At 43.7% G+C, this 20,754-nt stretch overlaps 1 protein-coding gene across 6 annotated transcripts; it reads right to left on the bottom strand.

The window, feature by feature from the left end:
* Positions 1–161: 161 nt before the first annotated feature.
* Positions 162–20,720, bottom strand: CEP104 (centrosomal protein 104). 6 transcript variants are annotated; one of them, XM_074847980.1, is made up of 23 exons: positions 20,310–20,449; positions 19,780–19,893; positions 19,100–19,273; positions 18,647–18,785; positions 17,900–17,965; positions 17,436–17,512; positions 17,100–17,268; positions 16,744–16,902; positions 16,166–16,414; positions 15,107–15,310; positions 14,412–14,579; positions 13,574–13,747; positions 11,868–12,044; positions 11,356–11,562; positions 10,741–10,857; positions 10,146–10,182; positions 9,624–9,705; positions 8,928–9,036; positions 8,481–8,619; positions 7,974–8,041; positions 6,410–6,500; positions 5,017–5,161; positions 162–694 (listed from the first exon to the last, which is right to left on the bottom strand). In XM_074847980.1, the coding sequence occupies exons 1-22, from the start codon at positions 20,435–20,437 to the stop codon at positions 5,025–5,027; spliced, it is 2,985 nt and encodes a 994-aa protein (XP_074704081.1). In that variant the 5' UTR covers positions 20,438–20,449; the 3' UTR covers positions 162–694; positions 5,017–5,024. The 6 variants fall into 6 exon arrangements, with proteins under 6 accessions (XP_074704081.1, XP_074704080.1, XP_074704083.1 ...); XM_074847979.1 differs by lacking the exon at positions 162–694 and adding an exon at positions 714–2,191; XM_074847982.1 differs by lacking the exons at positions 162–694; positions 20,310–20,449 and adding an exon at positions 20,676–20,720 and having other exon boundaries at positions 2,218–5,161; positions 19,780–19,944.
* Positions 20,721–20,754: the final 34 nt, after the last annotated feature.

The raw sequence follows: 20,754 nt of genomic DNA, 5'->3' as shown, positions 1-20,754 counted from the left end.
TGCCCAGGTTAAGACCCTTCCCCTGAGCACGACCATTATGTACGTCGAATTCTAATTGTATGTTAATCACTAACCCATCAGCATCTAACAGGCGTGTTATGGAAAAGCACTAACCTCTGATTTCTCTGTATAAAAGGAGCACAAAAACCTGCCCTTGGGGTGCCTGATTTGTGGAAAAGCCCGCTGAGCAGCCAGGCTTGGATAAACACAGTGTCTGTCCCGAGCGTGTCAGGTCGGGTTACTGCACACCGGGCATGAAGCCGCTTTTCGGGGACCACCACCGCTCCCTCACACTCGAGGGGGCCCGGCCCGCGCCCCGCTGCACCCGTGGCGCGGGGTCCAAGCCCCAGAGCCGAGGGCTGACACTGCGGCCCCGCTCCGCCTCGGCCTTGTTCAACCCCCCAGCGCCCGGTGCTGCCCTCATGGCTTGAAAAGGCAGAGGTACCCGCCAAACTTGCAAAACAAATTTAATAAGTGCCGTAAAAATAACTGACATGTTTCACACAAAGTGGCTTTTTCTCTGGAAATGACAGCGATAGCATCTCGGGGATTTAAATACCTTATCTGCTTATCCGGTACCGAGGAGCTGCATAATCTATACAAACTGCTCTCTCGGGGGAGCGGAACCCTCAGCGGTCGCTTGAGATGAGCTGAGTTCCATCAGGCGGGGACGCTGGCTGCCCCTGAGTCGTCTCTGCAGTTCAGATGGATGAAAACAACTCAGTCGACATTCAGGTACAGTATGGAGAAAGAAATCACACAGAAACAAGCCCCGGAGACAGGGACCACAGGCCGTTCTTTCTCGAAGAACGATGCACTGTCCTTGCTGATCTAACTTTTCCACTCCATCAGTCTGGAGAACTTCTTTCCATTAGCCAGACCTGCACCGGTGGAACATTTTTGCCCTGGAATGTTTTGCTCGAAACTTCATGGCACAGGAACAAACGTCACTGTGTTTTTGCCACTGCAGAAAACACAGGGAGTTCATCCAGTGAAAGGAAGCAGCCCAGAGAAATCATCCTTTTAAAGTTACGTTGGTGGTAGGACTGTGCTCAGAGAAGGCCCTCTCACATTCTATTTTCTCAGTTCTGTTCCCAATTCGTACCAGTGAGTAACTATTATCTTTATACCTCACTTTAGAAGTTCATTTTTTTTAGTCTAAAGATACCCAATGGTCTCAGTGAATACTACACACTCTAAAACACTTAAATGATTTCTTTGAAATGTTGCTAAAGAGCTCTTCTGAATCTGAAGAAAAATTCCAAAGCCCCAAGATGCAACAGGGTTGTGCCTAAGCCTATAAATTTGTCTTTTCAAAGCTCTTTGACAAAGGCTCTGTAACGTGCTTCTCTTGCGCACACCGAATGCCTGCGCCCTGGGTAAGGGAGGGGGGTGGTACGGGCAGGGAAGCGGCCGGAATCTCCCACGGGAGAACTTCCCACAGTGAAAAACCTGCAGAGAGTTACCGCGTGGGTCCCTGAGGCGTAATTACTGCGCGCGGCGAGGGAGCGAAGAGAAAAGGCGTCACCGCGCTCGGCCCGGAGCCGCGGCAGCCGCATGGGGAGGCGGGTGGGCCCAGCAGGGAGCCGCGCCAACGCCACGAACGAGGGAAAACGCCTCCGAAGAGAAGGGAAACGAAGGAAAACGCCTCCGAAGAGAAGGGAAACGAAGGAAAACGCCTCCGAAGAGAAGGGAAACGAAGGAAAACGCCTCCCAAGAGAAGGGCTGTGGGGGCGCCCGACCTCGCCCCCGGCCCCCCGCTATGCATTGCGGCCTCGCTGTAATTAACAGTGGGGGGGGGTCTTGCTTTTGGGGTTGGCTTGGTCAGCTTTTTAATGCAAGTCTTTTTTCTTTTTTAAAAACAAGTTTTAACAGGTTGTCCCTTGCTACGTGTAGGATGTAACAGAGTATTGTAATTACACCTTGCTCGACTGGGTTTAAAAGCCGTGGTTGAAGAGCAGTGGAGAGCTATATTTACCAACTCAACATTCATACTACATTGGCCAATCCAAAACACATGGAGGACCTTTGGAAACGAGGTTTCTTCATTAAACCTGCACAACGGAAAGCTCAGTTTTACATTCCAAAAGGAAAAAAAGGTCCTGAGCCTGCAGTCCATTGCACATTCTAATGTCCGAGCAGAATCAATGGTTACTTTGGTTGCATAAGGAATCAGGTTCTCTCTGTGTCACTAAAGTAGAAATAAAAATACATATATTTTTGTTTATATATATATATTTCTAGCATATGTATATTTATTGATATATATATTTGGAAGAGTTAAAGAAACAATTTATATAAAGACTTTCAAAATACAAGCACACCAATCTACCTGCAAAATTCATGAGCTTGTAGACAGGCTGCAGCCAACTATAAAACCCCATTACAAAATCAGCGCTGTATTTACACAACAATCCGCAAACTCCCTCCGTGGTAGCAAAAAAACTCAGCCCCCAAAACCTCTATTACCACGATCGCTCATTGTTGTACCTATGGTGAACACAGACGTGGGACCAATTAATTCTACTCTGGAAAGCAACTCCCTGAGCGTTACAAGTAGAAATGTTTGGATTGTTGCTTTAGGCACAAAGCTTCATACGCTGCGTCTTAATCGAAATTGTTCTCTTTGAGGCTATCAAATGGTCCCACGCTGTAGTCTGGGGGTGCCCGTTATAATCAAGATCTAACTAGAGCAACTCCGTATTAGAGCTGGATTTAGAAGCGGGCTGAGAGAAAGTACGCTAAAGCAGGAAAAAAGGTCTAAATTTATTAATTCAAGCTTTTCAGGGCCCCACTAAGATTTTTTTCTTTTCTTTAAAGGGAACTATATCTTGGGGATATATCTCAGAATTAAGTGTGAGATTTTAAAGCATGACTCTAAGAGCAGCTCCATCGATGCACACTCTTATCACGACCCAAACGGGACTCTCGCGGTGTAGCCGAATCCTCTTGTCAAGTGGACTAATAAGGCACTTAGTGCGCAGCGAGAGGGGCAGCGCGGAGCAGCTACTTCACGTCACCTCCTGCGTAACGGCATATACCCAGCCAGCCCTTTAGCTTTTTTATTTGGTGCTAATTCTTGGTTTTGAGTAGCGCTTTGGGTGCTGCTCTACTGCCTTTAAAACTCTACACCTGAAATAGATGTAAAGGCCAGGCTTCCCCAGCAAAACTGCTTCTGGCCACCATGGCCTGTGTTACTCCCAGAGTAACACAAATATATATGTATATATATATTAACATACTCCCAGAGCCTCGGCGGACCCAAGGAAGAGGCAGCTATCTCATGTGACATCATTAACGTGCTTGAGCTCGTAAAATTACAGACACGGTATTAGAAAGGAGAGCAAAGTTATCCATGAAAATAATGTTTCTAAGCATTTTAAAAATGAGTGGAAACATCTTAGAATAGCCCTGATGCAATTCCCTTCCTTGCAGGGTCAATTAGAGCTCTCAGCTGACTTAGGAGGGGTTCAAGGACACCCGTCAGTTTTAGGAAAAAGTCCAGTTCCCATTTCCAGCGAAGGAACCAAGAGCTTTAGAGCCCAGCACAAATAAATGGACTTGTAAGCTTTCACAACAGCTATAAAGTTGCCCCATTTTCGCTGACAAAGTTTATCATGACGAATACACAGAAGGCGGCAGCTGTTGTACACAAACAGTGTCTCTCCTGCCACTGACACACGCCCGATCCTGGCGCAGCGGCTAAACCAGTCACCAGAGAACAGCAGGATCCCTTGCCTTACCTCATCGTACCTGGGGAGCGGGCACCCAAAAAAACTTTCCAATTCCTGGCCCTACTTGGAAACAGGCCCTGGCTGAAGCAAATAAATCCACACTATCAGCCCTGCAGTGGGAAAAACAAACCCCATCGCCTTCCTTATCTACACTGCAATTTCTCCTTTTTTTTTTTTTCTGCTAGCAAACCCACGAGGAAGAATTTTGCTTTATGGAATTATTATTTTACCCATTAATTGGTCCAAGAGTTTATCAATACAGGACCATCCAGGTCTGTCAGATTACTGAGATACACGCTGCGTTTCCTCCTACACGTGCACACCTTTTCCATTCCACGCGGAGGAACGACGGCACCACAAGGACACCACCCTCGTCACCCCACCAAAGTGACCCGTGTGACTGAGACACGCTCATTTTGCTCACTGTATTTCCCTATTTTCAACAGTGTTTCCTCAGGTCTAACGATAATTCTCTATAAATACACAAGGCAGCCTGTCTCCTGGCCAGCCAGTACACAGTTTAACTTGTGACCTATTTGCCTACCACAAGCGTCTGATGGCAAGACTAACAAAAATTATTGACACTATTGCTTTCAGCATGTTATAAAGTAAATTTTGGCAGAAAACTATTGGCAATATATTCTGCAATTATTACACTGAAGTGATCAGGTGGTAAAGTCAGCTAACACAGGTATTCCCAAGCTTTCAGAATATATAACTGCAAACAAGTGTTACCCTTAGATCAAAGGAACAAATGCTTCTCAGCTCTGTCCTGAAAGCCCAGTACAGCTTCTGCTTGGCAGGTTTCTTGCTCTCCCCCGAAAGAAAGCCAAACCACAAACGACTGTGGCTTGTGGATCTTTAGGAAATTCCTCACTGGATCTCAAATCCAGACACAGCCCCAGCGTAACCGTGTAACCCCCATGCTGACGGTGACAGCAGCCACGCGGCGCGGCCACGTTAACTCCATGCTCACTGCGGAGGTTTTTTTAACGAGGAACCAGTAAAAAAGAGCAACGCAGGGCCTGCCTTGTGCCACGCAGGGCATGTGGCAGGCCAGGGCTGTCCCTGAACATCTGCAGATTTCTAAGGTGAGCATTTCTAGGAGAAAAGCACAGCGCTGCGCAGACAGCTGACACCAGCTGTCAGACTGGGCCGGCACTGCTCAGGGCTGACAGGCAGCCCCACGCAGTCAGCTGGAAACAATGGTATGAGCTGCCCACAAATTTTAAATAGCTATTAACAACTATATGCCCAGTTACTAAGCCAAAGTTAAAAATACTTGTCCTGTCATCGCTTTGAGTATGTTTTGCCAGTGCTTTTATTTCGGCCTCCTCTTGAGGTTGGGATCTTGCTTCCTATAGAGGGAGGTGAAGCTTTTGCTCCTGAAGGACCTGGTTTCTTTAAATACTGGACGCCTATTTTGCCTGGGAAGAGAAAATAAAGATCGTTATTGCAAGCAAATCTGGTCCCGGTCTTGAATTTTATCTCCCATTTTGATTCTCAAGGTACATGAAGTCTGAATGACTGACACTAGTAACTAAAAGTGGGCCAGCATCCAGTCCGAGGTGCGGCTCGTGCCAGGAGGAAGGACTGAATGGTCAGGGCTCCCTTCCAGTCTCTAGGAAATTGCTCTGGAGGTTGCTCTGAGCTGTGCCCAGGCAGGATTTCAGTTCCTCCTATGTGTCCAAATTCCAAGCAGCAGCAAACTAACTAGCATTCTCATTAGCAAGAGAAACAGCAAAGACAGAGAGACGTGACTGTAGGTCCAGTTCAGGACCGGAAACTGTCGGGTTTAACCACATTCGCTTACAGCAGCTGAAAGGGACAATTCAACAATTCTTCCCAGGAACTTGGAGCAGTTGTGAAACGCAGCTATGAGCAAAGCAAATACCAGGCAGAGGAGGTTGACTCTAGCAACGACCTGAACACGCAGCGGACTAAAGAACTCCAGAAAAAAGTCTGAAGGAGGAAAGGTTTTCAATGTCACTGGCCAAAAGAGTTTTGGTGCTGCAGGAGTGAAAATAGCTTGTTTGTTTAACTTCTGTGTTCAGGAAATAAAGGATTTTGCATGTGCTTCATAAATAAAGATGACTGTTAAAAAAAAAAACAACACCTGACATCAGCATCAGTTTCTCTTTGTTGGTGAAGAAGCTGCACAATCAGAAATTCTGCCTAGCTCCTGGGTCTGAATTGAAAAGGAAAAGCAGTACACAGCACTAACTATTCAATTCATCTTGTAATTAGGATTAGATTAGCATCCTCTGATTGGACATTAAAAGCTAAATCAGGCTCTCGGTTCTCTGTGTCAGCGTTCAGGAGATTTCCAGAACGTTAACTGTTTAGTAGCACCACTGATTGTTCTATTCATGGTCCTACTACCACGCAGAGGAAAACCCCAAACCAGTCAAGTTACCACAAACGGCAGTTTCCCAATGAGCTGAGCTAACGCCCTCACTGTGAAACTAGTCTTATCAAATGATTCTGACAGTTTGCTCCCTGAGGACACTGTAGTCTAGACCAGCATAAGAACTATCAGTTAGGTTGTACAAATGCAAAAAACGTGCTGAACGAGTAACGAAGAGCCAGCTTGCTCTCAAGGATGAAAAACTTTTCTTAAGTAAAGGCAACATAGTAAAAAGCATAATCATTATTACTGTAAAATAATATCCTACCAGGCTGCACCAGAAGAGTTCTATTTATTGTGGATAACCTGCGTTGATTCATTTGACAGCCATCTCTGCCCATCAGGTGAGCTTTCCAGGCCTAAAGTCAATTCAAAAGAAGAGATATTACAACGCCAGCAAAACTAGCCAGTCTTTTATCTAGTCACCAGGTATGCACGTATACTTTGTAAAACATGGGGAAAATGAGAGTTATATAGACTTTGTGGCAATAGCATTTTAATCTGCTCACTCATAAAAGTATGAGCACTTTAGGACGCACTTAGTGAAATAGAAATTGATATATCTATTTTTTTATATAACTTAAAAGGTACATCACAATAAAAAAAGCAGCCATATCCCAGAATTTAAAAGCAGTGACATTCATTTTGGTTTTTAAATTTTCTTAATTAACAACCAAGTTCAAATTAGGAAAAAACAGTGTACAAGTAACATGGAAAATCTTTTCATCTACAGATATTTTAAACTGAAAAAGTGTGGGCATAACAACAGGGTTATGATAATAAGTTAAAGCACTCAGCAACCCGAAGGAGTGGGAGTAGAAAACATGACAGCCTCTTCAGACTAGAGGCTACGTGAAGCCTCTCACAAGAATAATTTGGGCAGAAGCAAGAAAAACTAAAAAGCAAAAAACCAAATCCAAACAACATGTGCAGTTCTCAACAAACGTTTCAGACTTGGTTACAATATTTTCTGAGCTGCTCACGCTGGGCAAAGCAAAAAGAATTCAGAAAAAATTTGGTTTTGACAACAGAAGCCCTACTCAATGGTTCCACTGAAAGGAAGAAAATGACATAAATTAGTTGTCATTTAACTGGATCTAATACTCAGTATGGTGCTGTTGGCTGCCTCCTGGACAGTCTTTTTCCAAAAACTAAATCATACACTGAACTAAATATGATCATAACGTACTGTTAGATGATTCTTATAAAAGACTGAAACAGATAAGTAATTTCTGAACAAATCACTTGCTATATAACACCAATACGTATTATCAATCGCTGAAAGCACATTTTGGAGCTGGCTTGTCACAGACTTCATAGTGTTAGGCAGCTACAGGGACAAGTATGTAGAAATTAGAGAGAAGCCATCTCAACTCTCTTGTAATTAGAGCAGTTCTTGCTCAGTTTCTTCATGTCGAGTTTTTCTTATACCCAAATCAACTACATCTTAATCCCGGATGCCTTGTTGGGTGGGCTCAGTCCTGCTGCAGTGTTTTAAGCTGCATAACGTCACTCCAAACACCAGGGCTGACAGGGGAACTCACAGAATCTGGCAGCAGTTGGGAATCTGGAAAGCTGTAAGGGGTCTAGCTGCCTGCGCAGGGGGAGAAAGACCGACACCGAAGAGCCTGCAGCCCTGTGGCTCCCAAGTACACCTTTAAGGGTAGAAGGCCCAGGTTCAGACACGGTCCCCGGGGTGTCAGACAGCTGTTACAGACCCGGCAATAACCCCAGCATGTTCTGAAGTCGTTGGGTATAAGCCAGTGTCAGAAGAGCCCCCGAATTCAGTCCTGGTGACATAACATCAGGCCAATCTAGAAGGCAAGTCTCACCTCCTCTCCTGGGGAAAAGTTGTCATGGCACAACGGGCAATGGTTTGCCACGTCTTCTGGTTTGGCAGCTGAAATGATTAGAAAAGAATGTATGAATTGCAAGGACAGGGTAATTTCAGCTACAAGAGGAGAACTTGCACGACAGAGAGCATAAAACTACCCCATGGCTAAATCAGCTCTTACCCTGTTATCATTAGCTGCTCTCAGAGAAGTCCCGTGTTTAATCATCTACATGGAAACGAGACAGGGCTTAATCTGCAAGGACGTGGTAGAGGCTTTCTGTTCTCCTCATCTCCCCACATACATTCACAGAAGTGAAGCATTTCAAGCACTGGGAGACTCAGGCTTTTATTCCAAAAGTGTTCCCTTCTGAGGATTTACTTACATTTCTAAATCCACAGTGCAGTATCTAAACAGAAGTGGCCTGACTTGCCAAAGATACACAGTATTTGAAAGTCTGACTGACCTGATCTTTGAAGTTTGACCTTCCTGTTCGAAACTACTCACCATTGCAAGTCTTGCTCTTAATATGTTTGGGCAACTCGTCTTTTGGAAGGGCCTCGCTGCATCGGTGACATTTCCCAAAGCTGTCCTTTTTATCACAGTCGGTCAGCAAGTGCTCTGTCAGGCTTGCTATTTCCACCACCTGCAACAGAGCAAGAGGCACCCCAGCAGGTTTGTACTGCACTGGGTAAATAAGGACAGTATTAAAAAAACCTGCTTATGCAATTTCTGGAAGTTAAATAGCACTTTCCAAACTGACAAAGAGAAAATGAAATTTTAGTCCAGTTACTAATGCAATTTATAATGCTGCTCTTTTCAAAAAGCACTACCCAAGATCACACAGTTGTGTTCAGAATTCACCCACCTTAACATTAAACCTCTTATAACACCTTCAAACCAGAATAACAACAGTTAATGTCTTGTAGTAGCTCTAGAAAACTCATGCCTAACCTGTTTGCAGTGTCCACATCTGGTCAGCATAGGGCAGTGTTTCCAGTAATGGAGATCCAACCCTTCCTCTGTGAAGGATTCGTCCCTTTCTCCACAAAAAATACACAAACTAGGAAAAAAAATACAAACATGACTAACATCACAGAGCGAAATGGATGAACCCCGTTTCTTCTGTTAGAAACTATTCTGAAAAACTGCTAAGATCTTGGTACACCTTATTTTCCCTATATAGTGCTGACCTTAGGATAGGAACACATACTATTATATAATTTATGGTAAATACAACTATGAAGCAGCTGTTCATATAGAAAGAAGTAATTCCACAAAAGCACTGAGAACAGCTCACTGAAACTGGCTTTCACGGCTCCAGAACTGTCAAATGCTTTCTCTACGCCCTTATCCTGCAACACACATGAAAGCTACCATACATTGTTGCCTTATTTTATGCTGGCAGTTGAACATTAAACTGTGGCAATTTCTTATCCCACAAGCAACTACTCAGAAAACAAGATCAAGGTCACACTATCCATGAACTTAAAAAATCAACGTCTAGAATTGCCTGGTGATAATTCCAAATATGTTAGAAGAGATTTGCTTTTTCATTGTTTCAGTGCTGAAGGTATTAGCTTTGATCTACTGGAAAAATTATTAACGTTATTAGCTTGCAGGTGCTTAGAAGCTGCTCATCTAACTTACTTATCCAAGTAATTTGCAACAGAGGAATGATCATCGGGAATCTCTGCTGCTGCAGGCTGTGGGCTTTCGTTTACCTGGTAACCTGTAAAAAGAGAACTGTTAAAACCAAAATCACATTTTAATTAGCTTTAGTGCATGCCCAGAAATACTGCTTTGTTGGATCTTAACAGCAGAAAACCTAACAGAAGCACACCACTGCCATGTTGGTAAACAACAGTAAAATACTTTAGTGATTAGTTTGACATGTAGTAGTAGATGATCTACCTCAGGTTGGGGAGGAATCTAAAATGGCTTCAAGCCAAGCCATACTAATTGCTTATTAGAAATGAACTGGTTAGCTGATGGTAAATTTTCTTTTGTGAACTTAATGGTTACCTCCACGGCAGGTTGAGACTCAGCCAGTCCAAAGCACTCTGGCATGTTTTTAACTGAGATAATGCAACAATCTGTTAAGCATCTACAGTGTTTCAAAGACATCCTGAAATATCTCTACGTTTCTTAATACTATTTGAAACTACCTACCTTGATTCTTTGGTTTCTGAAAATCAGTTTCTTTTTCCTGTTGAACAAAGAAATTTAAGTCAGAAATTTGCTAGTGACTGTGATGCTTGCCAGGGAGAAAGAGAACAGATTATATTCTGATATTTGTCTAGAATTAAAAGCTTAGAATCAGAGCCAATGCATTACAACGTTTGTGCTTCTGGTCCTGCAGCAAATCTTGGGTATTGAGGCAGCAATCTTCTGAGGACGGACAAACAGTCCTACTTCCTGGCGCTGGGGTAGCTGGCTCCCTTTCCGAGGTTCAGATACAAAACCGAATGGCTGTGCAGTACAGCATGCTTCTGGAGGGCCTGGACACGCTCAGCACAATTCCTACACTCTAGCTGGTACAGACACACTTAAAACTTGTAGAAACACTCTCAAATTTCTCCTTTGTTTTCCGCAGCCTGTCCTGATGGATTTTATGGACTGGAGTGCTGGGAAGCCTGCAACTGCCTGAACGGTGCCCCCCAGATTCTAAGCTGGACTGCTGAGAGGAAAGTCAATTAGTGTAAGTCTGATACCTGAGGAAAAAAAGGATTTAAAAAAATAAAAATAAAAACCAAACCACCCTAACCTTTCCAGCTTGAACTTCTGCTTGTATCTCCCTCAGAGCTGCCAGCTGATCTTGCAGAACTTTTATTTCTTCCTTCTTCTGTTTCTCTGCTTCTTCTGTTGCTGCCTTTCTCTGTGCCTGACAAGAAATACTCTTCCAATTATAACAGTTTTTTTAACCATCTGTCATACAGAAGAGATTGCAAAACACATCGACACAGAACAAATGGTTAATGCAGTACAAGAAATACCCTGCTCAGTGAAACGACTGGTGACAACAGTAACACCTCCCTCCCCCCCAATTCCTCTGTACTACCTGAAGGAAACACAGAGCATTTCCTCTGCGCTTACTGTTTCCAAGGCTAGCCAGCATAAAATAGTGTATGTATATTTTCCAAAATGATGGTTTGTTCTTTCAGAAGTACCATCTCTGTAGTCTTTGTAGGCTTTATTCGTAGGAGTGAGTATATGTAATAAACTGAACACCAGGTTTTTACAGTAAGTAATGTTAACAACACACCTTAAGATACTCTGCTACATGTCACTCAGTGTCTAATACAGCTACGAACTCACTATATTGCTCAGTTGAACGCAACGTTTAAAGTAGCTACGTATGTTCTGCAATCTCATTACATACCCTAATTTCAGCTTCAGAAAGTTTACCGTCTATTTTAGTAAATCCGTCAAAGAGTGTTTTATAGAGAACAGTCTTGCGGACGCTTGCACCATCTGGAGGAAGATACTCCAGGACAGCAGCCTTGTGCTTCCTGTACATATCAAAGATAATCCGCAACGCGACATCCCGAACTTCATAAACTCTGTGTTCCAAAGCTCCCGTCGCAAACTGAAAATAATAATGAAAACAATCATGCCTCTCTTCTCCCACATGTTTGTTGATTAGTCTAAGACAATTATTTCACTGCAGTGGGAGTCACTGCACTTCATACAGACAGGTTTTTGCAAACACATTTGATCCAGTGATTCTTTTCTCCCCATCTTGGCCTCTTGCTGCCTCACAAGGTTGTGTGCAGTCACCTCCAAAAGGCTCCAATTCTCCTCAGTAATTCACCAAGCACTCCAAAACAGACAGACAAGACCCGATAAAACAGCGACAGAAAAACTTTATGTGCTGTAGACTCAGACTCCTACCTTCATGACATTGCCGATGGTAAACCCCGAGTTCCCAGTCCCCATGTCCTTCAGCAGGTGTTCCACTAACTCCACCTGACCCATTGCCAGATGTGTCGGCGAGTTCGGCTTTAGTGGTTGAAGCAAATGAACCGGAACAATCTGAAGAGGTTTAACTTCACTACACAGTGCCATCTCCTGTAAACATACAGAGAGTCAGGGCGCGTGTAGGAAAGCTGAAGGAGGAACGTTAACTGTCTTTGCACAGTACAGTTATTCTAAGTTACTTATAACAAGTTAAGTAAAATGAAATAAGCCTTCCGTAAGAAGTAGCTGCTTCTTTGTTACTTTAGCAGCCAGAAGTTGCTCGCAAAGGCTTTAAAGAGATTATACAGATACTTGGTCTTGCTTTTGGCATCAGAGAGAAAACTACTGAGAAATCAATAGAGTCTTAGACATGCTCAGATGAGTTATAGAACTGGACTGTAAGAAAAATTTCAAGCACTCCATCTTACCCTGAACTCCCTGAGGAGGAGAGGTGTCACAAGAGATACAAAGTCTTGACACTGCCTCAAGATGGATTTCAGGAGTGCCTCACAAGACATACACCATCTTACAATTTCGCATTCTATCCTGCAAAGAACCTTAAGGGCTAAATTCTGCTGCTATTCAAAGCTCAATGTTTCCTTCTTTGCAGGTAGCAGAACGTTTAATCACCCAAAGCCCCCTCCTCCCAGTTCCTGCCAGCTGACGGACACTCGAGCAGGTGACGGAGTCCTGCAGTCCCCCTCCTGAGGGCCAGATGCCCTCGTCACTGGGCTGGCTGCTCTCTTTTGGACATTGCTAGAAATACCTGGCAGCCTCCCCAGAGAACCGCTTGCTCAGGCAGTGCCTCGGCTGTGAGCAGCGATACAAAATAAACACGTTTTCCTCCTCTCCAGGCCATGTCCTGCCTACGAAAACACATTTGTAACCATGTTCTCATTTCCTTTCTCATTCAATTACACGATCTATTATAAACAAGCCAAGCAGCAGTAATAGAGTAACCTGTCACCTTTGGGGTTCCAGTGACACACAGACCTCTTCAAACAGCAGCCCTGTTAAAATTTTAGTTAGATCTACAGCAAAAGGAAAGTCTTTTCCCTCCACGTGTGGATGCAAGCAAGGATAAATGACCCAGAGCCAGTGACTTGCTCCACTCCTAGGACTGAATTAACACATTTTCACACCAAAGTACCGTTCTTTCTTCTAAATTCTACTGGAAAATAGAGCCTGTAATCCTCTAGCAGCTATTCACAGCTGCTCTCTGTCAGCACTGAGCAAGGAAGGGACTGTGTCTTTCATCTTTTTCATGTTTTTGCTAAGCCGACTCTCAAAAATTGACTGTCAAAAACGCAATCAAAGCGCAAACACAGTCTGAGCAGTGTGTTGTACTTCCTTGCTCTCTCCTCTCTAGACCACTTGCAACAAAGAGGAACGCAAGAGTCACACCCGCCCTGCCTCTGCAGCAGCAGGCACCTCCCCAGGTGTCCCCCACTGCAAAGGTGACAATACGGGGCTAGAGAAAACCCTGCAGAGACACCGAGCTGGTGCCACCGCTTTGCCTTTCCCTGCGTAACCTGTTACAGCTGCAAACTCCGGACTGGAAGCCAAGTCTGATGAGCTGTTACCCACCTGGAGACCCGTTTTAATGCACATCAAACCCTAATTTGAAGAAAAGCACCTACCTGAATAAAGTTAGAAGCCACAAGGCGAAGACGGGATGAAGAGTCTCCTGTTCTAGAAAGCAAATTTGGAAGCGTTTTTTCCACACAATGAGAAGTTTCTAGCTTTCCCAGTTTATGTTTTGGTATATATTGGGTAATGATCATTTTTAAAAGCTTCAGGGACGCTTGGAAAACCTAAGTTAAAAAGAAAAATGAAACACTGAACGAAAATATCACACAGATTCCTGTTTTCAGACAATACTGTAAAATCTTTTCTGTAGTTCTAAAGAACAGCAGCAGCAGAAATCTAGAATTACAGTAACACTCTTAATGTTTAATGTAATATCTTCAGATGCCTCTCTTCCAGAAAACATGTTGCCAGGGCTTGGGCTTCAGAATTTGTTTTATAAAGAGTAACACAGCTCTTGATTTGTTTTCTTTTCTTCTTGTTTAAGGCTTAGTTGAAGCCTAAGTCTCCTTAGGCTCAGTGTAGTCTTTCAAGTTGGAAACTAAAAGTTACTTCATTGCTGTATTTCAACTTCACACACCCCCCAATAAAAACAAACAAACAAAAGGCTCAACCACCCCACTCATTTACTGCATCAGCAGTTGTTTCTCGAGCTCTTCAGCCCAGGACAGTATTTTCCACGCTGCTGAATGTCAGACATTGCCCAGTCCTTGATTCTACCTAGAAGTTGACATTTCAGTTGGTTTGGGGGTTTTTTTTGTTTGTTTTTCTTTTTTTTTTTTTTTAAACTTACTCAACAGTAGTTTTACAAACGATTTGTTCAAAGGATCTTAACCACATGGCGGCTAGTTCTGCTCTGGAGCATTTCTTATCAAACATATCACAACTTACTGAAGACACTATGTCTTTGATGGCTCTCTGTACAAGAAAAATGGCAGCCCTCAGCATGTTCTTTAGATCCTCCTTTGGAGTGCTCACTGACATTTCCATCAGCTTCTTGTACACAGCCAGTAACGCATCTTCTCGATATGACCAAGTTTTGGAATATGCTCCTGAAACCTGAACACAGAACAAGTTTATCTTTTAAAAAGTCAATACTGACATTTCACTGTTTATTCAACATTTATATACACAAACAGCCTCAAAAGAACATATTTAAGCATGAAATCCCCAGGTTTTTCCTACAGGAATCTGGCTTTTATTAAAGCACATATTTTTGAAAACTGATGCGTAAAATGGATTAACAGGTCAGGCTCAAGGAACCATTTCAGGAACAGTAATGGTTTCTCTCCCTACAAAAGATAGTGGCAACTTATGGGTATTGTAGTAGGGTCTGTACCCTAAAGCAGTCTACTGGATACTCTCTGCTTAACAGCTCATCAATTAATCAATCATAAACATTGTAGCATCATTTAACCTTGAAAACAGGGACCCATATATCCAAGGTCAAATTTCAATCTCAGATTTCCAAATAACAGCTCCGAACATGTAAAAATCATATCGTTAGGTCTTTGCGGAGAGAGCGCGTATCAAATCAACTCAGCACAGATCATGATAATCTATGTGTTTATTTTGTTGTTCTTTACCAAAGCTTCTCCAAAAACTTCAATAGCAGGGCTGGCCTCCCTCAGAGCCTTCTCAGTTAATGGTTCGGGTTCTCCAGTAAAGCCACTTCTTGAGGTATCACCGATATCCTCTTCAGTCATCTCCGGCTCAAGGTACGCGATTGCTTCATCAGACTGTTTACAGAAAGCTGGAAGGGGTCTCTCATCATAAGGTAAAAATTCAACCTAAGAGAAGATAAAATTTGCTGTTCTAGAAAAAACTTAGATGTGAAGTTGTTTCATCACTAATTGCATTCTCCCCCCATCAAAGCAGTATCGCTTTACGATGAAGTACAGAGGTTGACGTTCCCATAATAACATCATGAAGAAATGAAATCAGTGCCTGTGAATAAAACTTATTTCTTGCCTATAGAATACAATAAAACACACACAAAACGCCTTTTGTGGAAATGCACGCATCTACAGAAGAAATCACCTGTTGATAGGAAGCCAGCAAGTCATAAAGCTTTGTTAAATTATTTTAAGTCAACATCCTGTTAAGAGAGAATGCTGCTGGAGTCCACACAAGTCTTCCTCGGCTTTGCCAGAAGCTGGAGCAGCAAAACCTAAAGACTAAGTTAACTAGATACCATCATTTTCCTCTTCTCTTTAGACACAACACCAAGACTCTAACCCTACAACTGCATTCTAACAAACTCCCTTGCTGCTCTAGGTTCACCCTACACGATCTCTAGGAAGGAGATTTATTAAGCCATTAATGGCACAAGCAGAATTCAGCTTCCGCTATATTGGCTGTGTGACCCCTGATTAGTCATTTAACGTCTATTTGTTCGTCTATTTGTAAATCAGATATAACCCCTATTTTGCTTCAATCTCAATGAACATTTCTAAAAGCTTCCAAAGAAATTCAGGAGAGGGAAAGACCAGTGCCAAGCATTAGATGGGCACTGCTCAGCAGTACAATTTCAGACACTATATAAGCCATGAGAATAACCACAAAAGACCCTGTTGTTCTGGAAGGCTGAATACAAGATCATTTGCTCTGGCAGGTTTCTGCAGCAGCAGAGGTCCACTACTCACATTTTCTTTGGGAAACCCTTCCCTGGAGGTTGTGGGGTGAGTGCCAGGAGGAGGAGGGGACTGCTGGGGACCAGCGGGCTCAGCAGAAGCGGGACCTGCCGACTCCTCTTGCAGCAGAGGCTCTGCTGTCCATGGCTCTCCCTTCTGCGGTCCTGTGTGCTCACAGGGAGGTGAACTTGCAGCTTTTGGGTGCTGAGGGTTGTCAGCATGAATCACAGGCTCCAAAGGCAATTCAGGTGGTTTTCGAATCTGAGAAAGGGAAGGAGATTTTGTAAAGCAAGGCTAACAGTGTACTAAAATCAGAGTTAGGACAGCTACAACTCTGATGGTCAACAAGATTCTGCTGCTTTCAAGTAAGTATCAGACCTCACCCACAGAGGTGTAATCATTTCCCCCGGATGCAGCTTTATGAAACAATCAGAAAAGAATTCTGTGTAGATGCGTGTGTGGAGAGATTATAAAGCTTCCCATTCCGAGAACAATGTAAAACTCCCCTGAATTTATTTTGTTTGCCCCGCCACTTCTATTTACAACACCCACATGACAAAGCCTCCTGAATTAGCAGTAACAGCACCCACCATCAGCTCTGCATCCAGAAGGTCGTGGAGCTCCAGCTGCTGATACACCTTCAGGCGGTACGCTTCCATTTGCTGTTTTTTCATTTTAGCAAGATCATAATCCTCTTTCTCTACAGCATAGCGCTTCTCCACCTCATACCGTCCAAGTCGTTCCCCCACCTAGAAGATGGGATAACAATAACACATGTATGTGTTTCAGTATTTCCATCCAAGTTATTAAATCAAGCTACCTGATCTTAAAATTACTATTTTGAAAATATACTGGTAATCGTTACCACTGCACAAGAACACTAGGGTCCCTGATGGACCACTGGAACCCTGTTCAGCTTAAGAGATAAACAGTCTTTCAACAACACCTTCTGCAAGTCTGCTATAGCCTGTTTGAGTTTCTTGGCATAATCGTAGCGTTCATGGCGGACAGCGTCGCGCTTCTTCTCATCCAGCCTACGTATTATCTGAGCAACTTCTGGATCCTGGTACATGTCAAAAGCCAAATCATCCAGAGGCGAAATGGAGTCAGCTTTCCTGGAGATACAAAATTAATAAAATAAACTCAGTTAATCCAAAACCAAACCATGCTGAGCGTATGTCTTCTCTTTTCACTAGCGGGGAACTAACAAAATGTAGAAACTGGGAACTACTTTAGACTGAGCAGACATTTTGCCAGGGTATATGCACAAGAACGTCCTTACCCAAGGTAAGTTCCATCTAAGGCAGGATCATCTGATTTAATTCCTAAGTAGTGGTCTATCAGCTTCTCTCTGGAAGGCTTTGTAAAGGGGGGAAAAAAAAATATCTTAATGCACATTCATCAACACCAAGTGTGTGTTCAGGACAGAAATTCTGACTTGCCACAATCAACATAAGCCACACAACTTATAATACTTATGTTTTGGGGCATATCGTAACATGAGAATTTAGAGAGGCTGAAAATGCAAGTGCTCTAATTGATTATGGTTTATTTTATGTATCCGCACAGTAGGCTTGATTTTTGAGAACTTTCTTGCTTCAAGATAACATTAAAAAAAAAAATCAATACATGGCAGCTCTGCTACAGCACAAAACTCGCAGAAGAAAAATGCGTTCCATTACCACGAGAACCCTGTAACTGAACACGTGTAGCAACAGTAAAAAGACAGGGATGCTTTGCACTTACAGTATTATTGCTGTCATTACTGTAGTCTGCTGGATCTCCAATAATGTTTATAGCTACGAGGGCAACCTGGGATAGATTTAAAGAAAATGTAAATGCATAAGGTCATTACTTTATCCGTACCTTACAAAAACTGAAACAAAAAAAATGGAACAAAAGAAAATAGGACCTGTGGTCTCCAGGGTGTTATGGAAGCAAAGAAAAGCACTAAGTGCTAAATATACTTCATGCTTCATTAAAAATTTATTACCACATCTAAAGACCACATTGTACAGTCATTAGTTGTTCCCTTTTCTGGTCTGGGATGGAAGTGAAAAGAGTCACTGCAGAACTGAGGCAGATATTTGCTCTTTCTGTATCAGGATGGCTGTGCCACACCTCCACTTAATGCCACATCAGATGCTAAAGACTAAGAGTGGCTTTGCAGCAACCCCAAAGCTGCTCTGGGAGGCAGTGCTTTGTCTTCAGCACAGAGCCTGCTGTGCAGCCTAAAACTCAGCATTAACGGTGGTACCGGAACTCGCGCTCCACTCGTTTGTTCTGGAGAAGCTGCATGCGCTTGGTCATCATTCCAAGTCACTCACAACCTTTTATTTGCATTTTCTGTTTTAAAAGAAATAAAAAAAAACCCCAGGAGCTTTCAACCAACGTTTTTAGCTTCCACAAATCAAGGGAGCAGATTTCTATGCCTGTTCTGTACTACTAAAATGTCATCTAGCTTACCAAGTAAGGACTCTTAACTCAACTTACCTGGCCATATAAGTTGTATTTATTGACATAATTTTTATGGAAAATCAGCTTCAGGTACTGGCCAACTGCATCCATATACACAGATTTTAACTCTCGTGCTTTGAAATCAGTCTTTTCATTGTCTGAGAGAGGGACATAACTGAGAAGGAAAATGTAACAAGTAAGCAGGGGAAAGGTACAGCTGTATTTTTGCTCCTCAGGTTAGTACTTTGATAAGGTTTAAAACTCCCTCGTACTGAAACAATGTGTGCTGTCATCTGACAAGACTGTTCATCTGCATCACGCCTCTAACGCCTACGTCTTCAGCTCTGTTACAGATCTAAGCGAGCACAGAATCTCTGTACTGCTTGCAGCACAGCGTATCCATGTCGCGTGCAAAGCATAATGAATATTATTTCCTCCTGAGGCCTTTGTGATTAAGGTAATAAAACCATTTAGAGCTTTTTGACTTACCCTAGTCTGTGAAACCTCTCTGACTGATAAGGAGCAAAGTATTCAGGCAAGCTTTCACTGATGTAGAACTCAATTTTGCTTGAAATCATGTACTGGTGAGCAAGCAACTGCAGTTTTCGTATTCGACATCTCTCCACCAACTGCAGAACAATTTCCTGTGGATACTGACAGAGTCTGAAAACATACACAATTTCTGAATCATCTTTTTCAAGATGACTTCACTTCCAACTTGAGTAACATTTAATTATGAAACTTTCCAAAGTTATTATAGTTTAAGTCAGCATTACAAATATTGTAAAAAGAAACAAAAAGAGTAGAGCAGAAACACTTTTCACTTTATCGCATGCATATGTTAAAGTGCCCCACACGTATCTAGAGGATGTGCTGAGAAGACCGAATTTTTGATACTAAGCCAAACCAGTTGCAAACTCCAAGACTGACATGAACAAAAATAGTTCCCTTTTTTTCTTTTAAAGGACTTTATTTAAATGCAATGCGATACCTTTAGAGGGTAACCAAGGTGTTTTTTTCCCCAGGGTAAGGATTCCATGGGATTAAAGTAACTTTTTTGGTTTTATATGTTTGGTCAGGGATGCTGCAAACCACTCTGCCCCTGCCTGGTCCATCTCCTGTTCAGTTCAGTGGCTCAGAGCTACGCACGCTCCTCCCGCCCACAGTACCTGGGGGATCGCCATCCATTCACTGTCGGTGCATGAACCATCAGCTCTTTTGCACTGAAGCCATCTTCGTGTCCCGATGAACTGACAACTATAAACCCGATCTTGTGTGGCATCCTGCGGAAGCGAGCGAGTCAAAGCAACCCAGTGTCAATCTTAAACTAATCCCTGGAAGGACAATAAAAGAACACTGAAACCCTACAGTCAAAGAACTAAATCCTGCAGTCCATCGAGTCAGTAGATGATGACTACAACTCTAAATTTTCTTTAATTAATATTGGCACCATAAACCACACTATGTTCTTATGCTGAGCATTTAATTAGTACTTAGTGAAACGAGGGCTTAGCTAACTTGTATAGCAGTTTGCCAATAAACTCAATCGAGCCTGCTAATCCAAGACGGAGCTTGTATTTTGAGTTCCAAAACACACACAGGAGCGACCGGTACCATCCTCTGTGTGCTTGAGCCAAAGCCAAAAACCAAACGATAAAATCCAGGGTCAATTTAGCAGCTTTTCAAGCCACACACACACCTGGGCTGCTGACAGGGACGGCACAGGGAGGGAGGCAACGCAACGCCAGGCAGGCCAAGCGCGAAGACCCCCGCTACGCCCGGTGCTACTGTGGCATTAATTTCGGACCCCTCCCTCCTCCTCCCCATGGCCCCAGCCGCTTCGGCGCAGGAGGCGGCAGCAGGCCGAGGCGGCCCCCGCAGGCCCCGGCGGGGTCACGGCGCCGGCTGAGGGGAACGGCCGGGCCGGGCCGCGGATGAAGCCGCCCTGCGCGGCGGCCTAGAGCACGACGGGGGCCGCGGGGGAGGCTCTCCCGGCCGGCGGGGAACGGAAGGGGAAGGGGAAAGGGAAGGGGAAGGGGAAGCGGCCGAGCCAGGCCCCACTTGCCTCAGCGCGGCCCCACCGCCGGTCCCATGGCAACGCCGCGCCCCCTGCGCGCATGCGCGCTCGCCTCAGCCGCACCGCC

Source organism: Strix aluco, chromosome 22 (assembly GCF_031877795.1).
Source record: "Strix aluco isolate bStrAlu1 chromosome 22, bStrAlu1.hap1, whole genome shotgun sequence".
NCBI classification, from domain to species: domain Eukaryota; kingdom Metazoa; phylum Chordata; class Aves; order Strigiformes; family Strigidae; genus Strix; species Strix aluco.
This window is presented reverse-complemented; position numbering and strand designations above follow the sequence as displayed.

What these genes read in the sequence shown, in the direction of transcription:
- CEP104 (XM_074847980.1), bottom strand. Translation starts at nt 20,437, where the DNA reads ATGGGGAGGAGGAGGGAGGGGTCCGAAATTAATGCCACAGTAGCACCG. An exon ending in CGTCCCTGTCAGCAGCCCAG is followed by an intron (nt 19,894 to 20,309) that starts GTGTGTGTGTGG and finishes TCGCTTCCGCAG; the next exon opens with GATGCCACACAAGATCGGGT. An exon ending in TGGCTTCTAACTTTATTCAG is followed by an intron (nt 12,045 to 13,573) that starts GTAGGTGCTTTT and finishes GTATGTTTACAG; the next exon opens with GAGATGGCACTGTGTAGTGA.